General features: G+C 42.7%; 1 protein-coding gene across 1 annotated transcript in view; it reads right to left on the bottom strand.

Moving 5' to 3' along the window:
• TTC39C (tetratricopeptide repeat domain 39C) overlaps positions 1-23,835 on the bottom strand; it is a 104,438-nt gene that overhangs the window by 35,482 nt on the left and 45,121 nt on the right. The window contains exons 3-6 of the mRNA XM_044243266.1: positions 22,364-22,492; positions 20,001-20,115; positions 10,662-11,016; positions 8,771-8,939 (exon numbers count right to left, since the gene is read on the bottom strand). Coding sequence (XP_044099201.1) covers positions 8,771-8,939; positions 10,662-11,016; positions 20,001-20,115; positions 22,364-22,492 — 768 coding nt within the window. The remainder of the gene's footprint in view (positions 1-8,770; positions 8,940-10,661; positions 11,017-20,000; positions 20,116-22,363; positions 22,493-23,835) is intronic.

Here is a 23,835-nt window from a genome sequence, read left to right on the forward strand (position 1 = left end):
TCATGATCCCAGGGGCCTGGGACTGAGCCTCACATCAGGACCCTCCCTCAGCAGGGAGTAGGCTTCCCTCTGCTCCTCCCCCTGCTCAGATTCCCTTGACAAACAAAATCTTTTTAAAAAACCCACCAAAATAAAAAGTAAGCAACAGTCTACTATCTGCCTCTACCGATTTGCCTGTTCTGGAGACTTCCTATCAATGGAATCATACAATATATGCTCTTTTATGGTTGGCTTTTTTCACTTAACATGCTTTCTAGGTTTCACCCACGTGGTAGCATGTATCAGGACTTCGTTTCTTTATGTTGCTGAATGTAATTATCCATTGTATGGACGCATATTTTTTTTATCCATTCATTGACTGGTGGATATTTGAGTTGTTTCCAGTCTTTGCTCTATGAGTAGTAATATGGACATATGTTTTCATTTCTCTTGGGTGTATTCCTAGGAATGGGATTTCTGGGTCATATGGTAAGTCCATGTTTACCATCTGGAAGAACTGCCAAACTTTTCCATAGTGGCTGTGCCATTTTACATCCCTACCAGCAATGAATGAGGTTTCCAATAACACCACATGCTCGTCTGCATGGGCTACAGGCAGATATGAAATGGCATCTCACTCGGTTTTGATTTGCATTTCTTCATAATGATTTTTGATGCGGAGCGTCTTTTCATGTGCTTAATGGTCATCTGCATATTTTCTCCTGACAGATATCTCTTCAGAGCCTTTGCCTATTTTTTTAGTTGGGATATTTGTCTCTTAGTTGAGTTGTTAAGGGTTCTTTACATATTCTGGATAAAGTCCCTTGTCCTATCTATAATGCACAAATATTTTTTTTCCCATTCTATGGGCTACTCACTTTCTTGATATTCTTTGTAGCAACAAAGTGTTTAATTTTGACATAGTTCAATTTACTGGTCTTTATTTTGTTGTGCCTTTCACATCATATCTAAGAAGCCATTGCCTAACCCCAGAGTTGAATGGTTTTAGCTCTTAGATTTAGGTCTAGGATCCATCTGCATCCATTCTTCCGTACAGGGTGACGTAAGGGTTCAACTGCATTTATTTGCATGTGGGTCTTTAGTTGTCCCAGAACTCTGTGTTGAAAAGACTCTTCTCTGCCTATCGATTTACCCTTGTCAAAAGTTAGCTGATTCATGAATGTAGTTTATTTTCTTGACTCTTACTAACTATAGGTCTATTCTTACACCATACCACATGGTCTTGATACGTTGTACTAAATTTTGAGATTAAGAAATAGGAATCTTCAACATTGTTTTCCTTTTCAAGATTGTTTTGGCTGTTCCTGGTTGCTTAGGTTTAGAATTAGTTGATCAACTTTGCCAAAAAAAAAAAAAAAAAGGCAAGCTGTGATTTTGAGAGGGATAGTATTCAATCTGGTAACTCAAGGGAGTCCTGTCACCTTTACAATACTGAGTCTTCTGATACAAGAACACGAGATGTCTTATCAGTAATATTTTAAGAATTGAGTTTAAACTGCTTTCATTTGCCTCCTTATGGAAATAAAAAGAAAACCATGCAGCAGTACAGGCTGCTGAGACCATGTACAAAATAATGAACGATTATACTCCAGCCCAATATTTCTTGAGTATAATCTCTTACCAGGTAGCAGGAGCTACAGAACGGTTCCTACTCTTTGATTCTAATAATGACACCACTGGAGCTATACCCAAGAAAATAACTAAAAAAAAAAAAAAAAAAAAGCTAGCTATCGAAGTACTTACTATCATAGTGAAATACTGGGAAATAATACAGAAGCAATAATCAAATATCCCAACAATTTCCCAACAAGGACATATCAAATTATTAACAGAATTCTAAATGGTCTGCATACCGGTTACTTTAAAAAAAAAAAAAAAAAAAACTAGTTTAAAACAGATCTGTAAATGAAACTGCATAAAGTCTCACGTGTGTATTAAAGATCACAAATAATTTGAAAACAGCTTCCTTATATCACTGGATTATTTTTACGAAGTTGCTTAACAACTTAAACTATTATACACGTGTTTTAAAAAGGAGATGCCTCGCTTGTCACCTGTAGCATGCAGGAGGGAAGATGCTATGACAACCCACTTATTACTTCTTGTGACTCAGCATTCATGCTGCTGACCCGCAAAATCCGTTTAGCAATACGGTTATCAAGGACACCTAACAATAGATTGTGCTTTTAGTCCCTACTCTTAGGACTAGGGCTAATGTAGGCAAAGGAAAGCTCATCCTCTTATGCGTATTTAGTGAGCTCAGGGATAAAATTCATTAATTTTCTACTTGCTTTTCAGCCCAACAGCCTGTAATGATAGAGTTGAAAGAACAGCATATGTATTTAACCTATTAGCAATTTGGTTTACTATCCTTTTCTCATTTCAGTGAACAGAGTTATTGAACCACATGATACAGATTTATCTATTTATTTATTTATTTATTTGCCAGATGGAGATCACAAGTAGGCAGAGAGGCAGGCAGAGAGAGAGGCGGAAGCAGGCTCCCTGCTGAGCAGAGAGCCCGATGCTGGGCTCCATCCCAGGACCCTGAGATCACCACCTGAGCCAAAGCAAAAGCAGAGGCTTTAACCCACTGAGCCCACCGAGGCGCCCCGATACAGATTTATCTTGCTGGAAAATGGAGACAAGTATATACCCCCACCCTTCTCTCCTACACCAGCTTGAACCAATCCCTTGGTCTGTGTTCTTCTAAGAATAAATGGCAACTCTATTTTTCGGCTCCTGAGGTAATACAGAGAACCCACGTAGGATGGAGGAAGAGAAGACTACAATTAACAGAACTTCAGGGAATTATTTCTCTTCCTGCATTGCCTTTTTCCTGATCCTATAAATAACAGCATGACATCATGCTGGCCAGGCCCGCTGTTCAAATACAAGAGGCAGGCTTGCTCGGCGACAGATGCAAAGAAATGAAAGAAACACTGCTAAGGAACAGCTCCGATCCTGTCACATGCCCCAGAGATGAGCGAGCGCTCGGACCCAGGCCCTCCGCGGTGGGTGGCACCTCTGGGTGGGCCCCTGCGGGCCTCCTGTCTCTTTCCTCTAGCTGATAAATTAATCACCAAAGGGGTCAAGCTCCGCTTTTCTGTCCCTGTCACAATCATGAATGGATGGGCTAAAAAGCAACACAGACCTCCCACTGACTCTGGGGAGCACCACTGAAAAATGTCACTTCATCTTAATAAAAGTATGGGAAGAAAGCACTACAGTCCATTTTTTAAAAGGGGACTCAGCTGAAGTCACCTGAAATATTGGGCAGGAGAAAGGTCCACAGACAGGACGCACGCTGGCGCAGATGTGCGCGAGCCTTTCCCATAGAACTTCGTAGCCTGCTGACGCAGAGGAACCCCGACCCTCTAAGAAGGAGAGGGGACGGCAGGTTGATGTGAATACAGTGGAGGGAAGGTCAACCATCAAAGAGCCCTGAAGGGCTCTGTTCTGGGAAAGAAGCCACATCCTATCACGGGCCCTTCTCAGAAAGAAGGGGAGGAGGACAAGTACAAAACAGGGGAGCAGACTACAGTGACAAGGCTGTATTTCTCAGAACAAACAGAGCAGCTTCAAATAAGATAGGGGAGATGATCAGGACGGACACACACACACAAACACGAAAGGTAGGGCTCATCATAACTTCTTCAGCACAGCCTCTATGAGGCCTTGCACAAACTTCCTTCTGTCCTCACGAAGCAGTACTGTGATTGTAAAGGTCTGAGAGACCGTTACAGTCAAGGGCCTCGCAGGCTGAATGGTTGGGGGAGAGGAAGAGGGTGGGTACTGGGGCTCACGTCCACTTGTTTGGGCGCTCATCGCCATAAAGAGAGACTTCATCTCAATCCAGTCACTTTTTACCTCATTTATTCAATTCACTTCTTCAGAGTCAGACCTGTCCAGCCAACATGTCAGCATTTAACTATCTGGTTCTGGACCTTCCTTAGGAAGACAATTTGTTAATTCAATTGTGAAGACAGTTTTGCATCTCCTTCAAAACTGGTCTCAGAAACAGGCGTAGGTGCTTGATAACCAACTTTTTCTTCACAAAGATATGACATCAGTCCCACTGATCAGTGGATTTCTCACAGATAGACAGACTCATCTATTCAACCAAGAAATATACACTGGGAGCCAGTCTTGTGCAAGCCCCAGACTGCTGTTCCCCAAATCCAAGCCCAATGTTTTAAAATGCTAGCATTCACGGTCAAATAGTAGAAATTCCAGCTTAGAAGACAGTTTCAAAATGAGAATTCTCAAAATGCTCGAATAACAACCTCCGTTGTTAGAATGTTTATCACTTTCATTCATTCAGATATTAAAAATTAGTTTCATTACTAGTCATGATATAGTGTATATATGAAAATGTATACCTGTAAAATCAAATACATATATATATATATTTTACATACTAAGTAGATGGTTAAAACTGAAGCGGAGGGAAGTTGTGCAAATCTATTGTTTAAGGGAAAAAGGGGGACTAGAAAAAAAATAAAGACAAGCAATTAAAATGTAGACTTGTCTCAATACTTTTTAAATAACCAAGAAAGGGGCGCCTGGGTGGCTCAGTGGGTTAAAGCCTGCCTTCGGCTCAGGTCATGATCCCAGGGTCCTGGGATCGAGCCCCGCATCGGGCTCTCTGCTCAGCAGGGAGCCTGCTTCCTCCTCTCTCTCTCTCTCTGCCTGCCTCTCTGCCTACTTGTGATCTCTGTCAAATAAACAAATAAAATCTTTAAAAAATAAATAAGTAAATAACCAAGAAAAACACTGATTCATTACTTGTAGCATAATGGACTTATCATTACCATAGGTTTACTGAAAAGTACAAAAATTTGAAACTAGAGCTATAAATTCACATTTTAAAATTGAGATTACTATACAACATCCAGGACTAACTTCAGGGAAAAGCAAATACAGGTGCCATTTGGTACCGGTAGCCCTTCTCCATACATGCCCTGACTTTGCCAACTATGGGCCCAGCTTTACTGATGACTTTCCACAGCAAAACAATTTTTGTTCCTCTTAAAAAGGAGAAAAGAAAAAAATCTGGCAAACCTACTTCCTCGGCTTAGGCACTCAGTAAGCGTAATACCCATCACACACTAGGCTCTGCTTAGCCCATGCTAAGTACCACAGGAACCCATCTGTGCCTCCCAGCAGAAATGACAAGTCACACAGAGAAGTCCGCAGAGACTGGACAATAGTGAGAACACAGGAGCAGGGAGAAGGCTGGAGGGGGGAGCACACAGCCATGCCATGGGAAGGAGCAAAGGCGGCAGAGAGAAGATTCCTTCCACGGTCTGGTTGAGCTTCCCGCTTCCAAAGCCCCAAAGAGCACAAGGGCACCCCATTCTGACACACACCACGTACCACCAAAGGCGTCGACCTCCACCGCTAGGTCAAGTTAGGCCATAACAGCAGGAAATCAGGAAACCACAACAGCAAGGGTTATCAAGGGTCAGGACGGGGTGGCTGTGTCGAAGACAGCCCCCCCCAACACCCCCCAGAGGCACTCCAAATTGTCCTGGGTGCATGTAAACAGTGGTTCATGAAATTAAAAAGAGCAGGCAAGTGCACAGGATTTGAAAATAATGTGTGCAGAAAATGGAAACTAACCAGCACGGACTGAGCTCGTCACCCTGTGTGACAGCAAGCTTATACAAAAGCAGCTGTTCAAATTATCTTGTGGATTGACTCACTGAACAAACTGTGTGTCCCATGAAGCATCTGCCAGAGTTAAGGCCTGCAGACATGTTCTGTCAGCGTAAGATCTCGGGGGTCCTCTCTCTAGCCTAAATGCTTACTGAACATTAAAAAAGAAAATTAAAAAAGAGAAAAAAAAATTCTCTGCAAGCAGATGTGTCAGGAGAGCGGGTGTTTTTCAGCATCCAGGTCTGGGGCTTTACAGGCCTTCCGGAAGCGATAAAACCCCTCCGGGCTGTCCCTCCCCTACAAAGCCTTCCCCACCCCACCCCCACCTCTGACAGCTTCCTCGGGGTCACCAGGGAAGATAAATGAAATGCTGGTGTCTGGGCACTGTGAGGGTGATACCAGTAATATTCCAAGCTATCCCCAAATCCTTTCCTCTTCTGGGCCTTTGGGAAGAACCAAACAGAAACAATCGGCACTTTCCTTGGCCCTGAGGCTACAGCTCACTCATCAGCAACAGAAACAGATCTTTTAGTGGTTTTTTTTTTCCTTTTGGAAAACCAAGCATTGGTTCGGCAAGCAAGCTGCTTCACGGTGAAGTAGTCCTAACATCCACCACCCACACTCAGATCACACTATTCCCCCACTGGAAGAGCCCCGAATGCCTGCCAAGAACTGTGTCATGTCAGCTACGCACCTCTCCAAACTGCCTCTAGAAGGGTCTGATGGCTGTGGCTTCCTCTTCTCTAGGAGCATCCCCGTGAATACTCACAGGAATGAACCGTGGCACAGACTAAAACCAACCTTAATTAAGTGTTTGAGATTGGGGGGGGGGGATCATCAGGTTAGCTAAAAGTGAAGCTCTTTTGTTTTAAAATAAAAAATGTACTAAAATGGCTGGCTTACTTTTACATTTCTATCAAACAGCTTTGAAATGCAAGTTAGGGCATTCACTGATCTGGGGGAGTAACCAGAGAATTCTAAATAATGCCCAGTGCTAAGATGCCTTATTGCTGTGCTGCACACAATTATAAATTCTGGCTCTCACCCCAGGTGGCAAATCTGTTCAACACTGAACCTAGTCTCTTCATGTTCAGAGTTATGCAAAATATATAATGCCTGCCCTTTAAGAAATGGGCATTTAATGGGGCATTTAATGTTGACTGAATTGGTTAAGCGGCCAACTCCTGGTTTCCACTCAGGTCATGATCTCAGGGTCATGAGTTCGAGCCCCACATCAGGCTCCATGCTCAGCGGGGAATCAGTTTAAGATTCTCTCTTTCCCTCTGCCCCTCCCCCCCTCATTCTCATTCTCTCTCTCTCTCTCTCTCTCAAAATAAATAAATCTTTAAAAAGAATAGGACATTTAAGAAAACACTGACCCTGTAACTCAACTTCCATGAAAAAATGGTCACTGAAGTGAGAAGGCTTAGTCAGCTTAAAATGCTTTTAGACAGTGCAATTCTGTCCTGCACAAAGCCAAGGGAGCAGAGAAACTTTAGTAAACTAAACTTCCTTCCCTTTGTGGAAGACCATAACCCTTAGAGACCGGGCTGCACAGGAAACTGATTGGAACTATGTTTCTAAGACTAAGGGGGAAAATGGGAGACACAGAATGCAAGGCTCACAAGCCTGACTCCAAAGAAAAACTGTTTCAAGATAATGAGGAAAAAACCAGTTCAGACATAAGTGTAAATAATTCAGATCCTGGTGAGCTTTTTGTACTATGTTTCAATTATAAATCACCAGTAGAGTCTCTAAAATAAAACTTCCACATGTAAAGGTGAGAAGTCCTCGGCTTTAAGGAGGCACTTCATGAGAGAAAGGAATTATTTGCGAAATAATATACACTCTGTTGCCCACAACAACAACAATAATAAATTAATGAACAAATCATCCCTGTGCTTGCAAAAGCTTTCCTGGGCAAAAATCTTCAGAGGCACCCATGGCGGTTCCTGGGGCCTGACTTCTAGAATCAACTGTGCTACAGGGCACCCAGTTAACTGGGCAACTGAGGTCACAGAAACCTTGCTATGATTCCCTCCAAGCTGCTGGTGCACCTGGCATAATGACCACCTGCTTCCATGGTATGATTTTTTTTCATATAAATACTTTTGTCTTCAAATCCTCATGCTCCCAAGCAAGCAGACACACATACATACACACACATACACACACACACAAAGAAAAAAGAGATATAAAGGAGAAGCAGAGACCCTCCAAAGACCAGGTGTGTTCTGCTTCTAGAAGGAGACAGCCTGGCCTCGTTCACTGCACGAGCCTGGGAAGTTCCTTGAAACCCTCCTCGATCCCTTTTTTTCTTTTCTTTTCTTTTTTTTTTTTTTAAGATTTTATTTATTTGACAGACAGAGATCACAAGTAGGCAGAAAGGCAGGCAGAGAGAGAGAGGAGGAAGCAGGCTCCCTGCTGAGCAGAGAGCTCAATGTGGGGCTCAATCACAGGATCCCAAAACCATGACCTGAGCTGAAGGCAGAGGCTTTAACCCATTGAGCCACCCAGGCGACCCTGGATCACATTTTCTATGAAATGCAGATGACATTTTGTATCTATGTCCTAGGTTTGCTCTGGAGATTAAATGGGAGATCACGAATAAAGCGCCTGGCAGAGGACCGGCCCAAAGGAAGCCCATGAAAAGGCAACAAAAGCTACTACTGTTTCAAAGCTGATGGCGTCCTTGACATTTCACCCAATAACTTGTGCATAAATCAGTCGTTAACCAAGACGAAAATTTAGAAACAGATTATCAGTAACCCCAGCAAAAAAAAAAAAAAAAAGGATCATATCTTGTGTCCTTCACGGAAGACATGTGCTATGCTCCTGTGTCTTCGGCTGAGAGCACACCAATCTCGTCTCATTACCCAGGAGAGCGTTCACCCGTGCCCCGCCCACGTCTTCCCAACAGAAGGTAACTGCCTAACATCCTGGGTTCCTGGAAGAGGCTTTTGTAGCAACAATGCAGCGAAAAGCACAAGAACGAAACGGTTCCTTGGCCCAGTGACATTTAGGCTCTTTCTGATAGGAGCCCCCGGGGGAGCGTTACAGAGCCACTCCACAGAAGGCTTTATGTAAAAACCGGAGGAAGGCACCGTACCTCTAATCGTTGTATGCGTCCCTTGAAAAACATGAAGAGGGAGGAATTTGGATAAGCAGCTTCTTTTTTGAGAAGAATTTCCTTGGCTTCATCCAGGCCTGCTTTGTTATCACTGCCATCCAAGGCAAAAAACGGGCGGACTACGGTATGATACCAGAGCAGTGCCAAGCTAAAGAAGAGGGAGAGAAACATTGAGCAAGACTTTTCGTATAGTGGTTCCACTTTTTAAAAACTTCAGAACACTGTCCTTCCACAAGGCTTACTGCGCCGTCTTTGAAGAAGTAAATTCAGAGCGTCTTTCCCCGTATTAATTTTATCAATATTTGGAAAACTGAAACTCTGGCACAGCATATATATAGATCAGCACACTCCCATCAGGTGAGAGGAGAATAGGATAAAAGCATTTAGCTCGTCCGAGGCTTCCAGATGGCTCTTGAAGGTATGGACTGACGTAAATCTCTGAATTCTCCAATTCACTCATCAATGCACCAGTCAGAAACAGTAACTGGTTATCATGAATTTACTGTCCCCTCAGAATAAAAGCATTACTTTTTTGCAAAAGAAAATGCTGTTTTCTCCTGTGTTCACAAAGTTAGAGTGTAAGCCTCAGAATCCAAATTTAAATATGGGAAACACAAACATAAATTCTATTCGAATGGCTTAAAATAATTGAGAGAACCAGAAAAAAGGCTCTTTCTCTGACCTTTGAGGATGCTCAATTTAAAAAAACAATTATTTAAAAGTCCCTTACTTCAAACTCATCCTTTCAAGAAAAATACCATGTTAAATAAACACGGTAAATAAAATAGATTCATTAGAATCTGCTTTAATGAACAGACAAAAATCTTGGACCAACACATGAAATATTTTTCTGTAAATGTACACTTCTAGCGTTGTTTATAAAATTGGTTTTTTTCTGGAGATCAGACTTATTCACATCACTAATTCATTTCTTTCCAGTACTAAGATATAAAAAAGCAAATTATCACGTTACGAAAATGTTAAACCAAATTAATGAAATACCACTGTTTATGCAATTTAATGACTTTGGGGAGGCACATTTTCGAAATGAAAATTTAATGATATTTTTATAGCTACCAACTGACTAAGAGTGAATATCCAAATTCCTCAACACTGATAGGAGTTGAAACAGAGCTCACTAAAGTTCTCTGTGGCACCAACATTTTTTGAAAAAACTGATAAGTTGTGTAATGTCAATGGACATTTAGTGTCTGGTGAAATTACTCAAATAGCACATGGTAGATATTTACCAGACTGGGGAAAAAAAAAAAAAAGACACTTTTTAACTGATGGAGGAATGGGTGAATCCTTGTTCTGGATAGTTATACCAGCTTCTCCACATTCCTGTGTAAATAAATCTCATTTTGGTTTACTCAACAGGACTCAATTTAGTTGACCAGCACAAAAATATCCAAGCCACATAGGAGAGACTAATGAACCAACCAGGATCAAAGAAAATTACCCAGTATCAAGGTTCTCCATAAGGATAAAAATTTCAGACTCACTGAAATTCTTATTCCTTAAAAATTCAAAAATCAGGATCATGAATCTCAGTGACTGTGATAAAGGTCACAAAAACGCCTAATCAAATCATTGGAGGTTGAAAATAGGCAATCATTTTACCTGTTTAAAATAATACAAGACTCGGGAGAGTCAAGAACAATGTTTGCTCTCTAACATCCGCTCCAAAGTCAGCTTACAAATAACCACCAGAAATGCAGTTCTTGGCGTTGCATTAAAAGACATAAGGCATGGCATCATGTCAACCAACCAAGCTATTTACCTGCAGTTTCCTTTAAAGGCTTTGATTGTCGTTTACTTACTTTCAACACTATATTATCTACCAAAGCATTGCAATACAGCTACTCACGTAGCTAAAGGGGCCTTCATGTCCTTACTTTCGCTTGCATACATCAGTGAAGAAAGCCCTTGCAGGCGGTCTCCAGGAAAACCCAGCAGGTTGATGATTTTGAGCAGGTTGGGGGGCACCATGGATATGCAAAGGTGAAAAAGGCCATATCCAAAGCTAACAGCACCTTTCAGTCTGTTTAGAGACTCCTCAGACACCCCTTCAGCCACAATGTGATTATCATTTGCAGCGTCAGAAGTCAAAGGCTCTTCAGTTAGCTTCTTCTGATACAGTTCCTGAAGGGCATTGATGTCCAGATAGCATTTATTGTAAATCTTCCAGGCTTTCCTAAGGATCCACCCACCTTTTATATAGGCTACAGAGAAGGGAAGAAAGCAGGAGAAAAACAAGCATTCAAAATAATTTTACTGTAATGATAAGGGACACTGAAGAACGACCTGAAATTCGAGCAAAAATTTAAAAAACAAAAACAAGAAAAATGACCATCATCTCCCATTGCACCTTGTTTTCTGCGGACTACACTGGGTGACCATTCAGCAAGAACCACGTATCTTTTTTGCTCACCGTTCTACCAAGTCCCTCGCATGTGAGCTGGGACGTAGTAGATGACACTCGCTGCAAGGCTCAGTGCGTGACTGCCAGCACGCAAGCATCACGTGAACCTGACTTTTGTTCCACACGCTCCATGAAACACGGACCTCCACCGCGTTCTGAACTACCACGGCAACTTTGCCGATAAACCCCTTTCAGAACTCCTCAGGTTTGTCTACCCTGTGTCTCATTCCTCCGGAAGTTTTAAGTCTAATTCACTGCTGAAAGTACACCTGAGCATCAAGCATGGCAACTTGCCAAAAAAAATAAAACAAACCAACAAAAAGGATGAATCTGTACTTACTGGGTGAACAAATGGGCAGTTCATTAAGGTATAAGTCATTGCTGTTCAATGCAGTAATGCAAACCATCCCCCATTCATCTGTGTCTAATGTCTACGGCATGGCTTCAGCTCGCCTTACTAGGATGCCAATATTTGGTCTATGAGGATGACGCTCAGCCCCTGCCCTGGCCTACATGCAGAAAGATCCAGGGAAGGCAGGTGGCAGAAAGAAGCTACGCCACACCAGAGGTGAGAAGATGTTATTTATGAAGCTGCTTCCATTATTTCCTGTCAGACCCATTTTGAACATGGTCCTCATCTCTGAAAGATTTCACAGAGACAACATGGGATTTGCCCAGTTCCAGGGCCCACTAGCCCCTCTCACACAAGCCCACAGCTCCTGCCTCACCCTCTTCTCCTGTGAACACTTACACATCTTCTGATGGGAGAGGGAAGGGGGAGCTGACTTATCTGTGCTTATCTGAGTGTATCACCACCATACTTCTCAGTGAAGGTCTTCTATAAGGGATTTTCTGCAGAAAAGAGCTGATACACTCAGCCCGGTTACCAATATGGCACCAGTCATCTGACCCCAATGCACCAATGGAAAACAAGATGAGCTGTCCTGGGCTTCTGGGCCCTTTAGAACAGTGGAAAAAGTAGTTCGTAAGAAGTTATTTTTAAACTACAGAGGGGCGCCTGGGTGGCTCAGTGGGTTAAAGCCTCTGCCTTCGGCTCAGGTCATGATCCCAGGGTCCTGGGATCGAGCCCCATGTCGGGCTCTCTGCTCTGTGGGGAGCCTGCTTCCTCCTCTCTCTCTCTACCTGCCTCTCTGCCTACTTGTGATCTGTCTGTCAAATAAATAAATAAAATCTTTAAAAAAAAAAAAAAACTACAGAAAATATGTAACATAAAATCTGATTTTAAAAAGTCTAATCCAAAAGTGATCTAAGAACACATGGTCTATACAGAAAAGAGCCATCAGAGCAGGCCTACTGCTAGCCTTTGAAAGGCCCACTTACAAGATTGGCCCATGGCTGGGGCTGTGAACTTGGACTTGGGAGGGTTTCCAGCACTCTCAGAAAGGATAGGAGTGGCTCACTGTGCCTGCAACCCTGCTTACAGAAGTAGTGTGTTTTAGGTTGAACACCTGCTTTCCCCCTGGGGGCCTGGAATTTGGGTACATGCAAGATAGGGTGTATCTACGCACGGTCAGCCCCCAACAAAAGTCTGGGTGCTGGGTCCCTAACAAGCTTCCCAACTGATAACAAACCTCACTGGCCAGAGAATTAAGCATATCCTATGCAACTCCACTGGGAGAAAATTTGGGGTCACTTGTGCCTGGGTCTTCCTGGACTTCATCCCATGTACTGTTTCCCTTTGGTCATTTTGCTTTGTATCTTTTGCTGTAACAACTCACAGCCATGAGTTTATATACTGAGCCCTCCTCAGAAATCACTGCATCTGAGGGTCTTAAGGACCCCTGATCCATGGAATCAAACTAATATTTTACTTCACTGTATCAATTTCTTGACAAATGATAACCACATCTCCTATGGGATGACCATTCAAAACACAACCAACCCATAAGTTCCAAGTTCTAGATTGTTAACATCCTGTAGACTAAGTCCACTTAAAAGAATAGTTACTGTAAGAGAGGATGAACAAACAAAACAAAAGCTTTATTTTTAAGGAAACTATTTTTATAACTTTATAGTTATAAAAGTAATACACATTTGAAGCAACTCATTTAGTTCAATTTAGAAAAAAAAAATTTTTTTTAACCAACTGAGCCACCCAAGCACTCCAATGTAATAAAAATACTTACTGAACAAATATTACATTTCAGGCACAGTTCTAGGAGAATCAAAGGGAAGTAAGATACAGATCCCGCCTATCAGAGGCACAATGACTCTTCCCTTCTAAATGGAAGTACTGCAAGAAAATGAAAGTTCGGAGAAAACCCTGAAACCTACAGACTAACAAAGCACTCTGGTTGATCTTGTACACCCACAAACAGGATACTCAGGACCCCAAAAGCCCAAGGTTGAATGGAAAAACAAAAAAAGAAAAAAGCAACACAAAACCAACTGGGATCTAATAAAAAGGAAAACACGGACTACAGATTGAAAAAATGAAAAAACAAAAATGTGCAAAACCCTAAAACTGTTCATTAACTATTGCGTTCCTATTATGTGCCTAGCACCTTGCCTGGCAACCGAGGGATACAAAAGAACCAGAAGACATAATCTTAGCCCTTCGAATGCCTACAATAAAACTGAAAAATAGAACAATTGAAAAAAAAGTGCATAACATAAGGCTATATATAGCTCTATGTGCTTGTTTATGTGCCCCACTGGGGTCATATGGAGAAAAATGAAAACAAATCATGTTGAGATGATGGGTGAGTTGTTCCTTACTTCCTTTTGTCACTAAATTTTTCTATGTAATAAATATATAAATGAATTACTGCAGAATAAGTATTGCAGGATTTCAGTAGAAAACTTCACTCCTTCCTCCCCCAAAGCCTAACTGGAAATCTTAAGAAAAATGGTTAATTCCATTTTCTCCTGCATTTCTGGGCTGCTGCGGCTTCATTCAGGAAGCAGAGCTTCCATCCAGGGAAAGGTAGCATTCCAGGAGCGAGGAACACGAGTGTGGGAGTCTGAAGGAGCAGGTGGGCAAGTCATTCAGAGCCAGAGTCAAACAGGGGACAAAGAGACCAAAGGGGACAGGGATGGTGTGCTTGGGTTACGGGGGCACCCTGATGTCCCACTAAGGGCCTGCACAGAAGCAGCAGGCTACTTCTAGGACTGGGGGTGAGGAGACCACCTGTGTTAGGAAAACGCACTGTAGTAATCCAGATCTCAGGTGAAGAGTCATAGCAAAGGATGGTAGGAATGGAAACAAATGTGAAAATCCTTCAGTGTCAACTGCACAGACTCGGTCAACAACAACAAGAAATGACAATGGTAAAAACCCTGTTTTTATAAAACAAAACGTAATTCAACAGGTCTTTCGTTTCCTACCTAAGACAGGAGGTTAGGCATCCATGTTTAAAAGCATATATTAAAATATATAGTAACAAGTTTTAATGCCTTCAGAACCCAAAGTTGTGACCAAGTCTAAGACTAGAATCTGTGCAAGACAAAGTTAATGAGAAAGAAGTAGAGGCAGATTTTGTCTTTGCTACTCTCTGAGCTCATGGCAGAGAAACAGCTTCCCTAGGCCCCTCACCCTACTTCCCTACTTCCAAATGCAGGAACCAAAACATGTGGGCACAGCCAGGCCTGGTCTAGAGAACAAAGGCCCAGTGAGGAGCCCACACGCTCCACGGAGACTGCAATGCAGTTCCCGCTGGAGGGACCCCCAGCCGCCCTGAAGCTATAGCAGTGCAGCTGATGAGCACACACTTTCCCAAAAGGCAGAGAAACCGTATTGAAGAGCCCCACATCCTGCACAGCCCTCCCTATGGCTTCTCCAAAAGGTCAAATAGAAATCATTCAACGACTGCTCTAGGTGCCTCTGAAGGGAAAACACACACAGCAAAAAACCACAGACCATTTGCCTTCCCCTATTCGGACCAGCCTTGGTCAGCTGGGTGTAGGGGGAGAGGAAAGTTGGTCCCCATTAAGGGCAGGGTGGCGTGGGGGCGGCGGGAGGCAAGCAGTGGGAGTCCTTCCCAGGAAAGGGCAAGAATTGTCTAGAAAGTGAAAATACCAAGTCCTACTAATGGATGTTGGGATTCATCTTAGAGATTTTTCAGCATGGGATCGTATCTGGTGGGACCCCCTACCACGGCATTCTGTCGGTTCACTTCTACATGAGGCTGTTTAACCCTCCAATGAAAGATTAGTTCAGGCTTACCTTTTTTGTAACCCACGGAACAGACTTTGGGAGAAAAATGGTTTTGTTTTCACTTCCAAAATACTTCTAAAAGACTCACTTTTCCAAGCTCAACTCTTCTTGGGGTTCAGCGGTGCGCCGCTTCTTCCTGAATGGCATCACCCTTCTTTCGTCCCTTCAGTTCACACATGACACCCCCACCGTGTACGAGGGAATAGCACAGCGGGTGCCAAGGACATAGAGGGGGAAAAGGGACTTCCGTTCTTATCACCGGGCTCAGGATCTTGCTCGATGTGCCCTAGGCTGTTTCCCAGCTGCTCACGCCCTGTGCGCCTGATCTGTGACTGACTTGCACATCTGGTGGGTAGAGTATCCCCTGAATTAGAACAGACACGCTCCTCTCTCCCCTACCAAGCCAGATGTCCCCTCAGGGCAAGAGCTGCATCTCACTCCTCTCTAGAGCCCTGGCACCCATCACCCCACAGTGCGGGGGGCAAAGCAGGGGCTCCGTAAGCGTGGGAAAAAAAGCAGGCAGACATCGCTGCTGCCCTCAAGGTTTCAGTCAAATACTGTGGACAGACACGTGCCCCAAATTCTGTACTGCTTTGTCACGAACTCTCTGAATGGGCACAGAAGTCACGTAGGAGAGCAAAGGGCAGATGACGAAGTGAGGAAAGAAGGCTGGAAGGAAGCTAGCCTGGGACATCCCTGGAGAGGCAAGAGAACCATAAAGGGCTGAGGGCCTTCCACACTGAGAGGGCAGCACGCACAAAGGCAGGGGGCAGCAGAGGGTGTTCAGGGAAGCACCAGGAGCTCAGCTTAGCCAGCTGCTGAGAAGGCAAGCAGGCGGGTGGGGAGAGCAGGCAGGTTAGTACAGGCCACCTGAGGAAGGAATTCAAACTTCCCCTGCAGGAGATGTAGAAGAGCCAAGTGTTTAAAGCACAAGTCTTACGAGTTTTAGGAAGATGGCTCCCACGGCAACACAGAGAATGGGGTCTGGAGAAGCAGGGGACTCAACAGTAGGCTGCCCCCGTGCCAGGGGCTAGGGCCATAGGATACGAGTGAGCACAGCTGGTTTCTGGGCCTCTCGGAGGGCGGAGGCCCATGGAACCAGGCTAAGGTGACGGGAAAACGGTGAGGACACTAGGAATTCAGGTATGAAATAGGACACCCAGGGCTCAGGCCCGGGTTCTGTCCTCACTAACAAGGTCTCTCAACTCAGCCTCATGGAAGTCACGCAGCCTCAACTGCCTCACCTGTGAAAGAAAGCAAACTTAGCTGAGGAAAATTTATCAAGCCTCTGTTATGCCAAGAATACAGAGGTGAGTACAACATAGGGCCTATCCTCAAGTCTAAAAGGAAGGAAAGGGGGTGCCTGGGTGGCTCGGTGGGTTAAGCCGCTGCCCTTGGCTCAGGTCATGATGTCAGGGTCCTAGGATCGAGGCCCTCGGCGGGCTCTCTGCTCAGCAGGGAGCCTGCTTCCTCCTCTCTCTCTGCCTGCCTCTCTGCCTACTTGTGATCTCTCTCTGTCAAAAAAATAAATAAAAATCTTTAAAATAAATAAATAAATAAAAGGAAGGAAAGGAAACAAAATAAGGTGGCAAGTGCCATAAAACAGGTTTTAAAAATAGCTTCTTTGTGTTATGAAAGTAATGAGTATCTGCTCATTGGGGGGGGGGGGACAGAAAAGCAGCCCTGGATAACAGAATCCATTAAAAAGGTATTTATAAAGGAGTATATAAAATGAAGAGAGATGATGGGATAATCCATTACAAAGAAGTTCAAACGGGAGAAAACACAAGAGTTCTTTTAAAGTATGAAGCATTTAAAAATTCACAGATTCATCCCTACTTGGAGCTCAGATGAGTGTGTGCACACACCCCGCCCCCACTCCAGCACCACCCACTCGAGGTGGGGGAGGGGCACTATAACAAACATCTCCAAGAAGGCAGTTTTTCTGCAAGAAAATTATCCATCAAAAAAGTTTTCTAAAAGGAGTGCCTGGGTGGCTCAGTGAGTTAAAGCCTCTGCCTTCAGCTCAGATCATGATCTCAGAGTCCTGGGATCAAGCCAGGCCTCAGGCTCCCTGCTCAGGGGGGAGCTTACTTCTCCCTCTCCTTTTGCTCCTTGGCTCATGCTCTCTCTCAAATGAATATATAAAAGCTTTAAAAAAAAAAAAATAGATTCCAACAAAGTAAGTTTTTTATAGTTTAATAACCCTGTGGGCTTCTAAAAGGCTATTGAAGAACATTTTTGATTGTTTGTTTGAAACAAACAAGGAGATATTCATAAAACAAATGACCACTGTGCCCATTTATGTCTGTCAGAATTTCATTTCAATATCAATATCTGTTCAATAAATTATATGGCTTTAGGAAAAACAAAGAGCACTGTTCAAAATCTGTGATAAATGGGATTAAATAATTGATTAATATCAACCTACTAGGAGAATGGGAAAAGGCAAAGAAGGCAATTTATGAAAGAAATACAGTTTATTAATAAAATATAAAAATACATTGACCTAATAACCAGAAAAGAAAAAAAAAAAAAAGGCAAAGCAAAGAACACCTAAATGTCCAAAAGTAATTGGTTAAATAAATCATGATACATTCATATGAAAAACTACTGTTACTATTTAATAGTTTGAAACTGAGTAACAGGGAAATATGTAAACGTGTAAAATACAATCTAAGGGAAATATGTAAAATACAATCTAAGAGGGAAAAGTTGGGTACAAAGCACTATAGATTCCATTTTATAAAAGAAGTATGGAGAAACACAGAACATTAAAGAGTGATTTTTCCAAGTGGTAAGACAAGACATGACTTGCTTTCTTTTTCACCCTTCTCTATTTTCCAAGTTTTCTGTAACAATGCTCAGTAATTTTTAACCAGGATAATGATTTTAGAAATAAACAGCACGAATCGATGTCTCGGTTTCATGAGGGCACGGAGCATCGCCTGTGCTGCTCATGTAGCACAGGGTTTAGCAGCACATCATACGTATTCGTTCATTATTTGTCAAACAGACCCATGAATGAGCCAATAAACGATATATTAACTTTTGGAAATTTTATACACTTCCAGACTAACAAAAGAGTTATAAGATTAACACAAAGAATTCCCAGATGCCCTTTACCCCGATTCCCCAAACATTATACTACACTGGATTTATCCTTCTCTCTAGACAGGTATTTTCTCCTACTGGCTAAAATTAGCTCCTCTAAAAAGTCCTTCTTGAGTGTCAGAAAAAAGGAAGTACAAGATCACAGAAAATGCCAGAGCTCCTATCTTGACCTGAGAAGTCGAACAGCTCTGCTGCTTTTAATATAGACATGAACGGAGGGCTTCAAGTGGGGGATTTTGTACTGATGTATCCTAGAAATTTCACATGAGCTATGAGCCTTCAACCATGTAAGTATCAGGCAAGTCCCAAGAGGAGGATTAGAGAGAAAAACATAGAACAGCAGAACCAAAGCAAAAGGCCAACACATTTTAAAAGGATAAATTCTACCTAGTCCAAATCTTGGAGGTCAAAATAAAAGTTAAGTTCCATTTCTGACTTGAGCCAAACAGAAAAAAAGCATCCTCAAGAAGGAGCCGGAGGGAAGAGACAGGAGAAGGGGGAGGAAAAATTGGTGACTGGCAGTCGAGAGAGAATAGTGTACATTACAACTCAGCTGCAACAGACCCTGCTTCATTTAAGGTTTGGAAGGAAATGCTTTTGTGGTTGTGAGTTTTAGCTTATTTCCTTTCGGAATTTTCATTTTTTTCCAAGTAAATCCTATCTGCCAAAGCAGCAAATTTCTCCTGGCAGGATCAGACCGATACTCACATAAGCTGAAGACTTGGTGTCTGTGTTAGAGCCTTCCAGAAGCTGTCAAAGACTCAATTTGAGTCTATAGCTCTCAAGATATCAAAGCTACAGAATCCTGGAAAACAATGGTCTTGGGACAAACTAAGACATTCGTGCATAGCCCTTACTCGAGGTTGTTCAAATGTAGGTCATTCAAGTATTTTAGTACCCACTCAGGCCCTCAATTAACAACTTTCTGAAAATTTTAACTTAAACCAGTTATATTTCACTTTAAAGATTATTCACAACTTGATTCTCATGAAAAGCAAGATCTATCTGGCACCAGCAATTTCTCTAACTATGACAGAATTATCTTGAGACAAGAGGATGAAACACTGACTTCAAGTCTAAAACCACTCCCCTAAACACACATTAGGAATTCATGGTTTCAAATTTCTTAGGTAAAACTCAGTATCATGCCCCAAAGATGTGCCACATATTTGCAAAGGCTAAAATAAAGGCACTGTAATAATGGGGCAGGGAGGCAGGGGGTAGGATTACTTCTTGTGTCCACTGAATTTTTAAAGCCATTAAAAATAATGCTTTGGAGATGCCTGGGTGGCTCAGTCATAACGCATCCGCCTCCACCTCAGGTCACAATCCCAGCTGCTGGGACAGAGCTCCGCATTGGGCTCCCTGTTCAGCAGGAGACCTGTTTCTCCCTCTCCCACTCACCCTGCTGGTGTTCCCTCTTTTGTGGTCCCTGTCAAACAAATAAAATCTTAAAAAAAATAGTTAAAAAAAATAATAATGCTTTGACATACCTGACAATTCTTGTTTCACAAACGAGAGCACAGCCAGATACACCTGACAGTCGGCAATGATTATTTGCCTCTGAAGCCGATCAACCATAGAGGGGGCAGATTTTCGGACGTCAACCTGTTGGGTGGAAAGAAAGTACATGCTGATGAATCACACACAAGAACAGGACTCCATCCAAATCCCCGTTACTTTACTATGCAAAATAATTTCACATAGGAACTGTGAAGCAGGGCATGGAAAGCCAAGACCAGATTTATACCATATTCCCATGAGATCTGGCTCTGCTTCATTAATCATACGATGAAGAACATTGTAACAAAAACAAAAAGCACTGCAACTCAAAGACAAATATTCTAAGTAAGAACAATGAAGTTGGTGGACACCAGGAAAGTCAACACAAAAGTTCAGAGGTTTACCTTCTTTGAAACGAGTTCTTACTTATCCAAAATAAAAAACACTAAAAGTAGAAAACATATTCCCCAAAACAGGTAACTCAAAAAGCCACTCTGCAGTCATCTACCTTCGTTCATGTAGGACGAACAGGGCAGGTCATAACTTCAGTGCACACAACTGAGATGTGAGGGTCGAAAACTGATTACATTTTAGTTAAGGAGAAAATAGGTTTGAATGAACCACAAACTGAACTCAGAATTTAGGCTATACCTCTAAGATGACTACCTCTATGAAAGAAGCAAAACATAAAACAACAAAAACCCCAGACTTTTTTATAAAATGTTGGTCCTTTGTTGGTAAGTGAAAAATATTGGTAAGTGAAAAAAAACTTATCCCCAAATAGAATACTGCATTCTTAATGCAAAGTGAACCTGAACAAGATACGCCAAATACTTTTCACTGGCTTTCACAGTAATAGAAGAAATGCTAGGATCTTTACAAATACGACAATAGCATATATAGTAGACACAAAAGAATGAACTGTTTTCCTTTTTTCTACATTAGCATCATCTATTCTGGTCACTGTTGTTGCAAGTGTAGTCCTAGAACTCATCACTTTGCTTAGGCAAATGTTAGTCTATTGACGCTCCCCGTTCTTTGTAATAACATCTACTGTGTGGGGTTGTCGGAAGGGCTAATGAGGTATTGTATGTGAAAATGCTTTTTTCAATTGCAAAGACCCATTATCAATGTTAATCCCTAACATATGTGGTTAGGCATGGAATTAGAATCAGAAGACACACATATAAATAACTTAGAGTCTAATGAGCGAACGCTGACCTCGTTACCATGTAACGTAGTAAGTGCTCGGAAGGGTCGAGTACAGAGTACTACAGGGACAAGCAGGAAACCTGCTCAACATGGCTCTGGGGCTCAGGCAAGAGTCCTTAGAGAAAATGATCTAGGAAGAACTCAAGGAGGAGGAACCAGGTCCAGAGGGAGGAGAATAGTCTAGGCAGAGGGAAAGGAAATGCCACGTCAGTCACAGTAAGGAGTTTTGCAAGGAGCAATGGAATGCTAACGGTGGGGGAAGGACACCGAAAACGAAGCCAGCAACTGACTATTTACATTTTAGAGACTGTATTACGGGGAATGAATTCAAGGCCTGTGAGGTTTGTTGCCGGCAAATGGGGATGGTGGCTGACCTAAGGACATGGCAGGGGTGGAGAGAGACGCGGATGAACTCCGGAGGCACTTTAGAAAGAGAGCAACAGGACTCGGTCACTGATCAGATGCGGGGTTTGCAGAAGGAGCCAGCAAGGAAAGCTCTGGTCCTTCTGCGGCATCAGGAGACAGTACTCTCGCCCATCAGAGGCTTCCTTGTGGTGGACCCCATCCCCAAGAGCAGAGGTGAAGCAACCTGGACATGAACGAAGATGGGCAGCTTTGGAGGACTATAACCCAAAGATGGGTTTGTCAGTTCAACAGGTAACACAGGGGAGACCCCTGGGCCCTCCAGAAACACCAGGGGGTAAAGAGGATGCCTCCCCAAAGACCAGACTGCCGCACTGAAAGGTGAAAGCGAAATCAGAAAAAGTGAATTACAGTGTTGTTGCTGTTATTAGGGGAAAAATTATTAGGTAAATAGCTGAATTTTTCAATAATGCCAAAATGCAACATACTTGAATTCTACATTCGCACAAAAGCCTCACTACAAACGCTCTAAGCATGTGGTCCATTATGGAAGAAGATAATCTTAAAATAGCAAAAGAATTAATGCACTGAATGGCTTTAAAGACTGACACGGCAGGTGGAGGTGGGTCCTATTGTTCAAAAAATATATATTTTACATAATCAAAAGCTGTAAGAAGCACATAGTGCTTTCAGTCATATCCAAAATTTCGGAAACCAAGTAAAGGAGCAATGCCGGACGTCAGCAGCACCCCGTTCACAGCCTAAGGACAGAACTTACATTTTTCTTAATTTTATTCTTGATGGTTTCAATTACTCCAGCCTCCTCGCTTTCACAGAGCTTCTCTGTTGTCTTTAAGTCATCACATGCCAACTGCATTTTTTCCTCCTCAAATGTCATCATGGCGTTCTTCCAAAAAAGAAATATGGAAAGAATGAATGAATGAGTCATTCTCTGGAAATTGAGGCGATTTAATACAACAAAATCCCAAAAGAGGACCGCCCCCCAAAATTCAAATTATATTTGTTGCAAATAAAAGAATTAGAATGTTACAGCCTACCTCAATCATTTCCAAGAACTATAATCTCAATATGAAATAATATACCTCTATCACACCTACATGAAAAAATATATGGTAGTAAACATTCTCACAGTTACCGTTCTAGGATCTGTTTCATTGTTACTGAACACAGTAACCAAAGCCCTGTGTAATTTCTGATCGGTCCACTTCGTTCAGTTTTTATCGACGTCTCACTGAAAAGTTCATTCTCCCCACACATAGACCCCACACATTACCCCGTTAAGACATGCTAACGAAATGTCAGCGACTAGGTTTGCCTTAAAAAGCGTCAGTCTTTTCAGGGACAGCAATTCAAATGGGTTCCTTTACTTGGAACTCGTATTACACTGTCCATAGTGAAAAATTTCACTGGCAGCCTGGTGGGTTTTTCCAGGCCACATCTGACAGGGGAGGGCAATCCTTTCTCTGCTGAAAACCTGCTACTTTCACCAGTGACACAGAGGTTTCTGATGTTATGAATGGGCTATAGGAGCAGAGACCAGACACTTGGTTCTTGGAAGGACCTAATGAGCTCATCGCAGCTAGCACTCTACCATGCCCTACCCATTCAGTGAGCCCTCTCCCTCCTTGGGGTTCTAGGCCTTTTTGGTAGGACTCCAGTATCCTATCCCCTTATAGTGAAACCAGACCACAGCCACATTTGCCCAAGCCCCCTGCCACACTTTCTTTCCAATCAGACCCCAGACCTGCTACAACCTCTCTTCCCCACCTTCCTCCTCCCAGCCAAGCCTTTGGCTGCACCCTGCCTTTGTAGTGAGGTGGGTCCTCATGTGATTCCCAGGGTACCACTGTCCTTAAAGTCAGATGCTATGTCTTACTGTAAATGTCAAGCCTTAAAAGTTTGTGTTGCATTCCCTGGCAAGAGGAGGAAATAAACAGCCTGAATGGAAACCCATGTTACCAGAAACTGGCCTGATGCCTGCAGTGGGGCACCAAGAACAGGCACTGGACACACCAGTCTGCAGAGATCTTCCTAGATCTGAAATTATTTTAATGCTTTCTCTATTTTACTTCACTCAGTTTCTACACATACTGATTATAAATATGTATACACACATATACATGTGCTATTATACCATTCTATGATAGTTTCTTTTTTTTAAGATTTTATTTATTTATTTATTTGACAGAGAGAGAAAGAGAGATCGATCACAAGCAGGCAGAGACAGTC

Source organism: Neovison vison, chromosome 3, assembly GCF_020171115.1.
Source record: "Neovison vison isolate M4711 chromosome 3, ASM_NN_V1, whole genome shotgun sequence".
Taxonomy (NCBI): Eukaryota; Metazoa; Chordata; class Mammalia; order Carnivora; family Mustelidae; genus Neogale; species Neogale vison.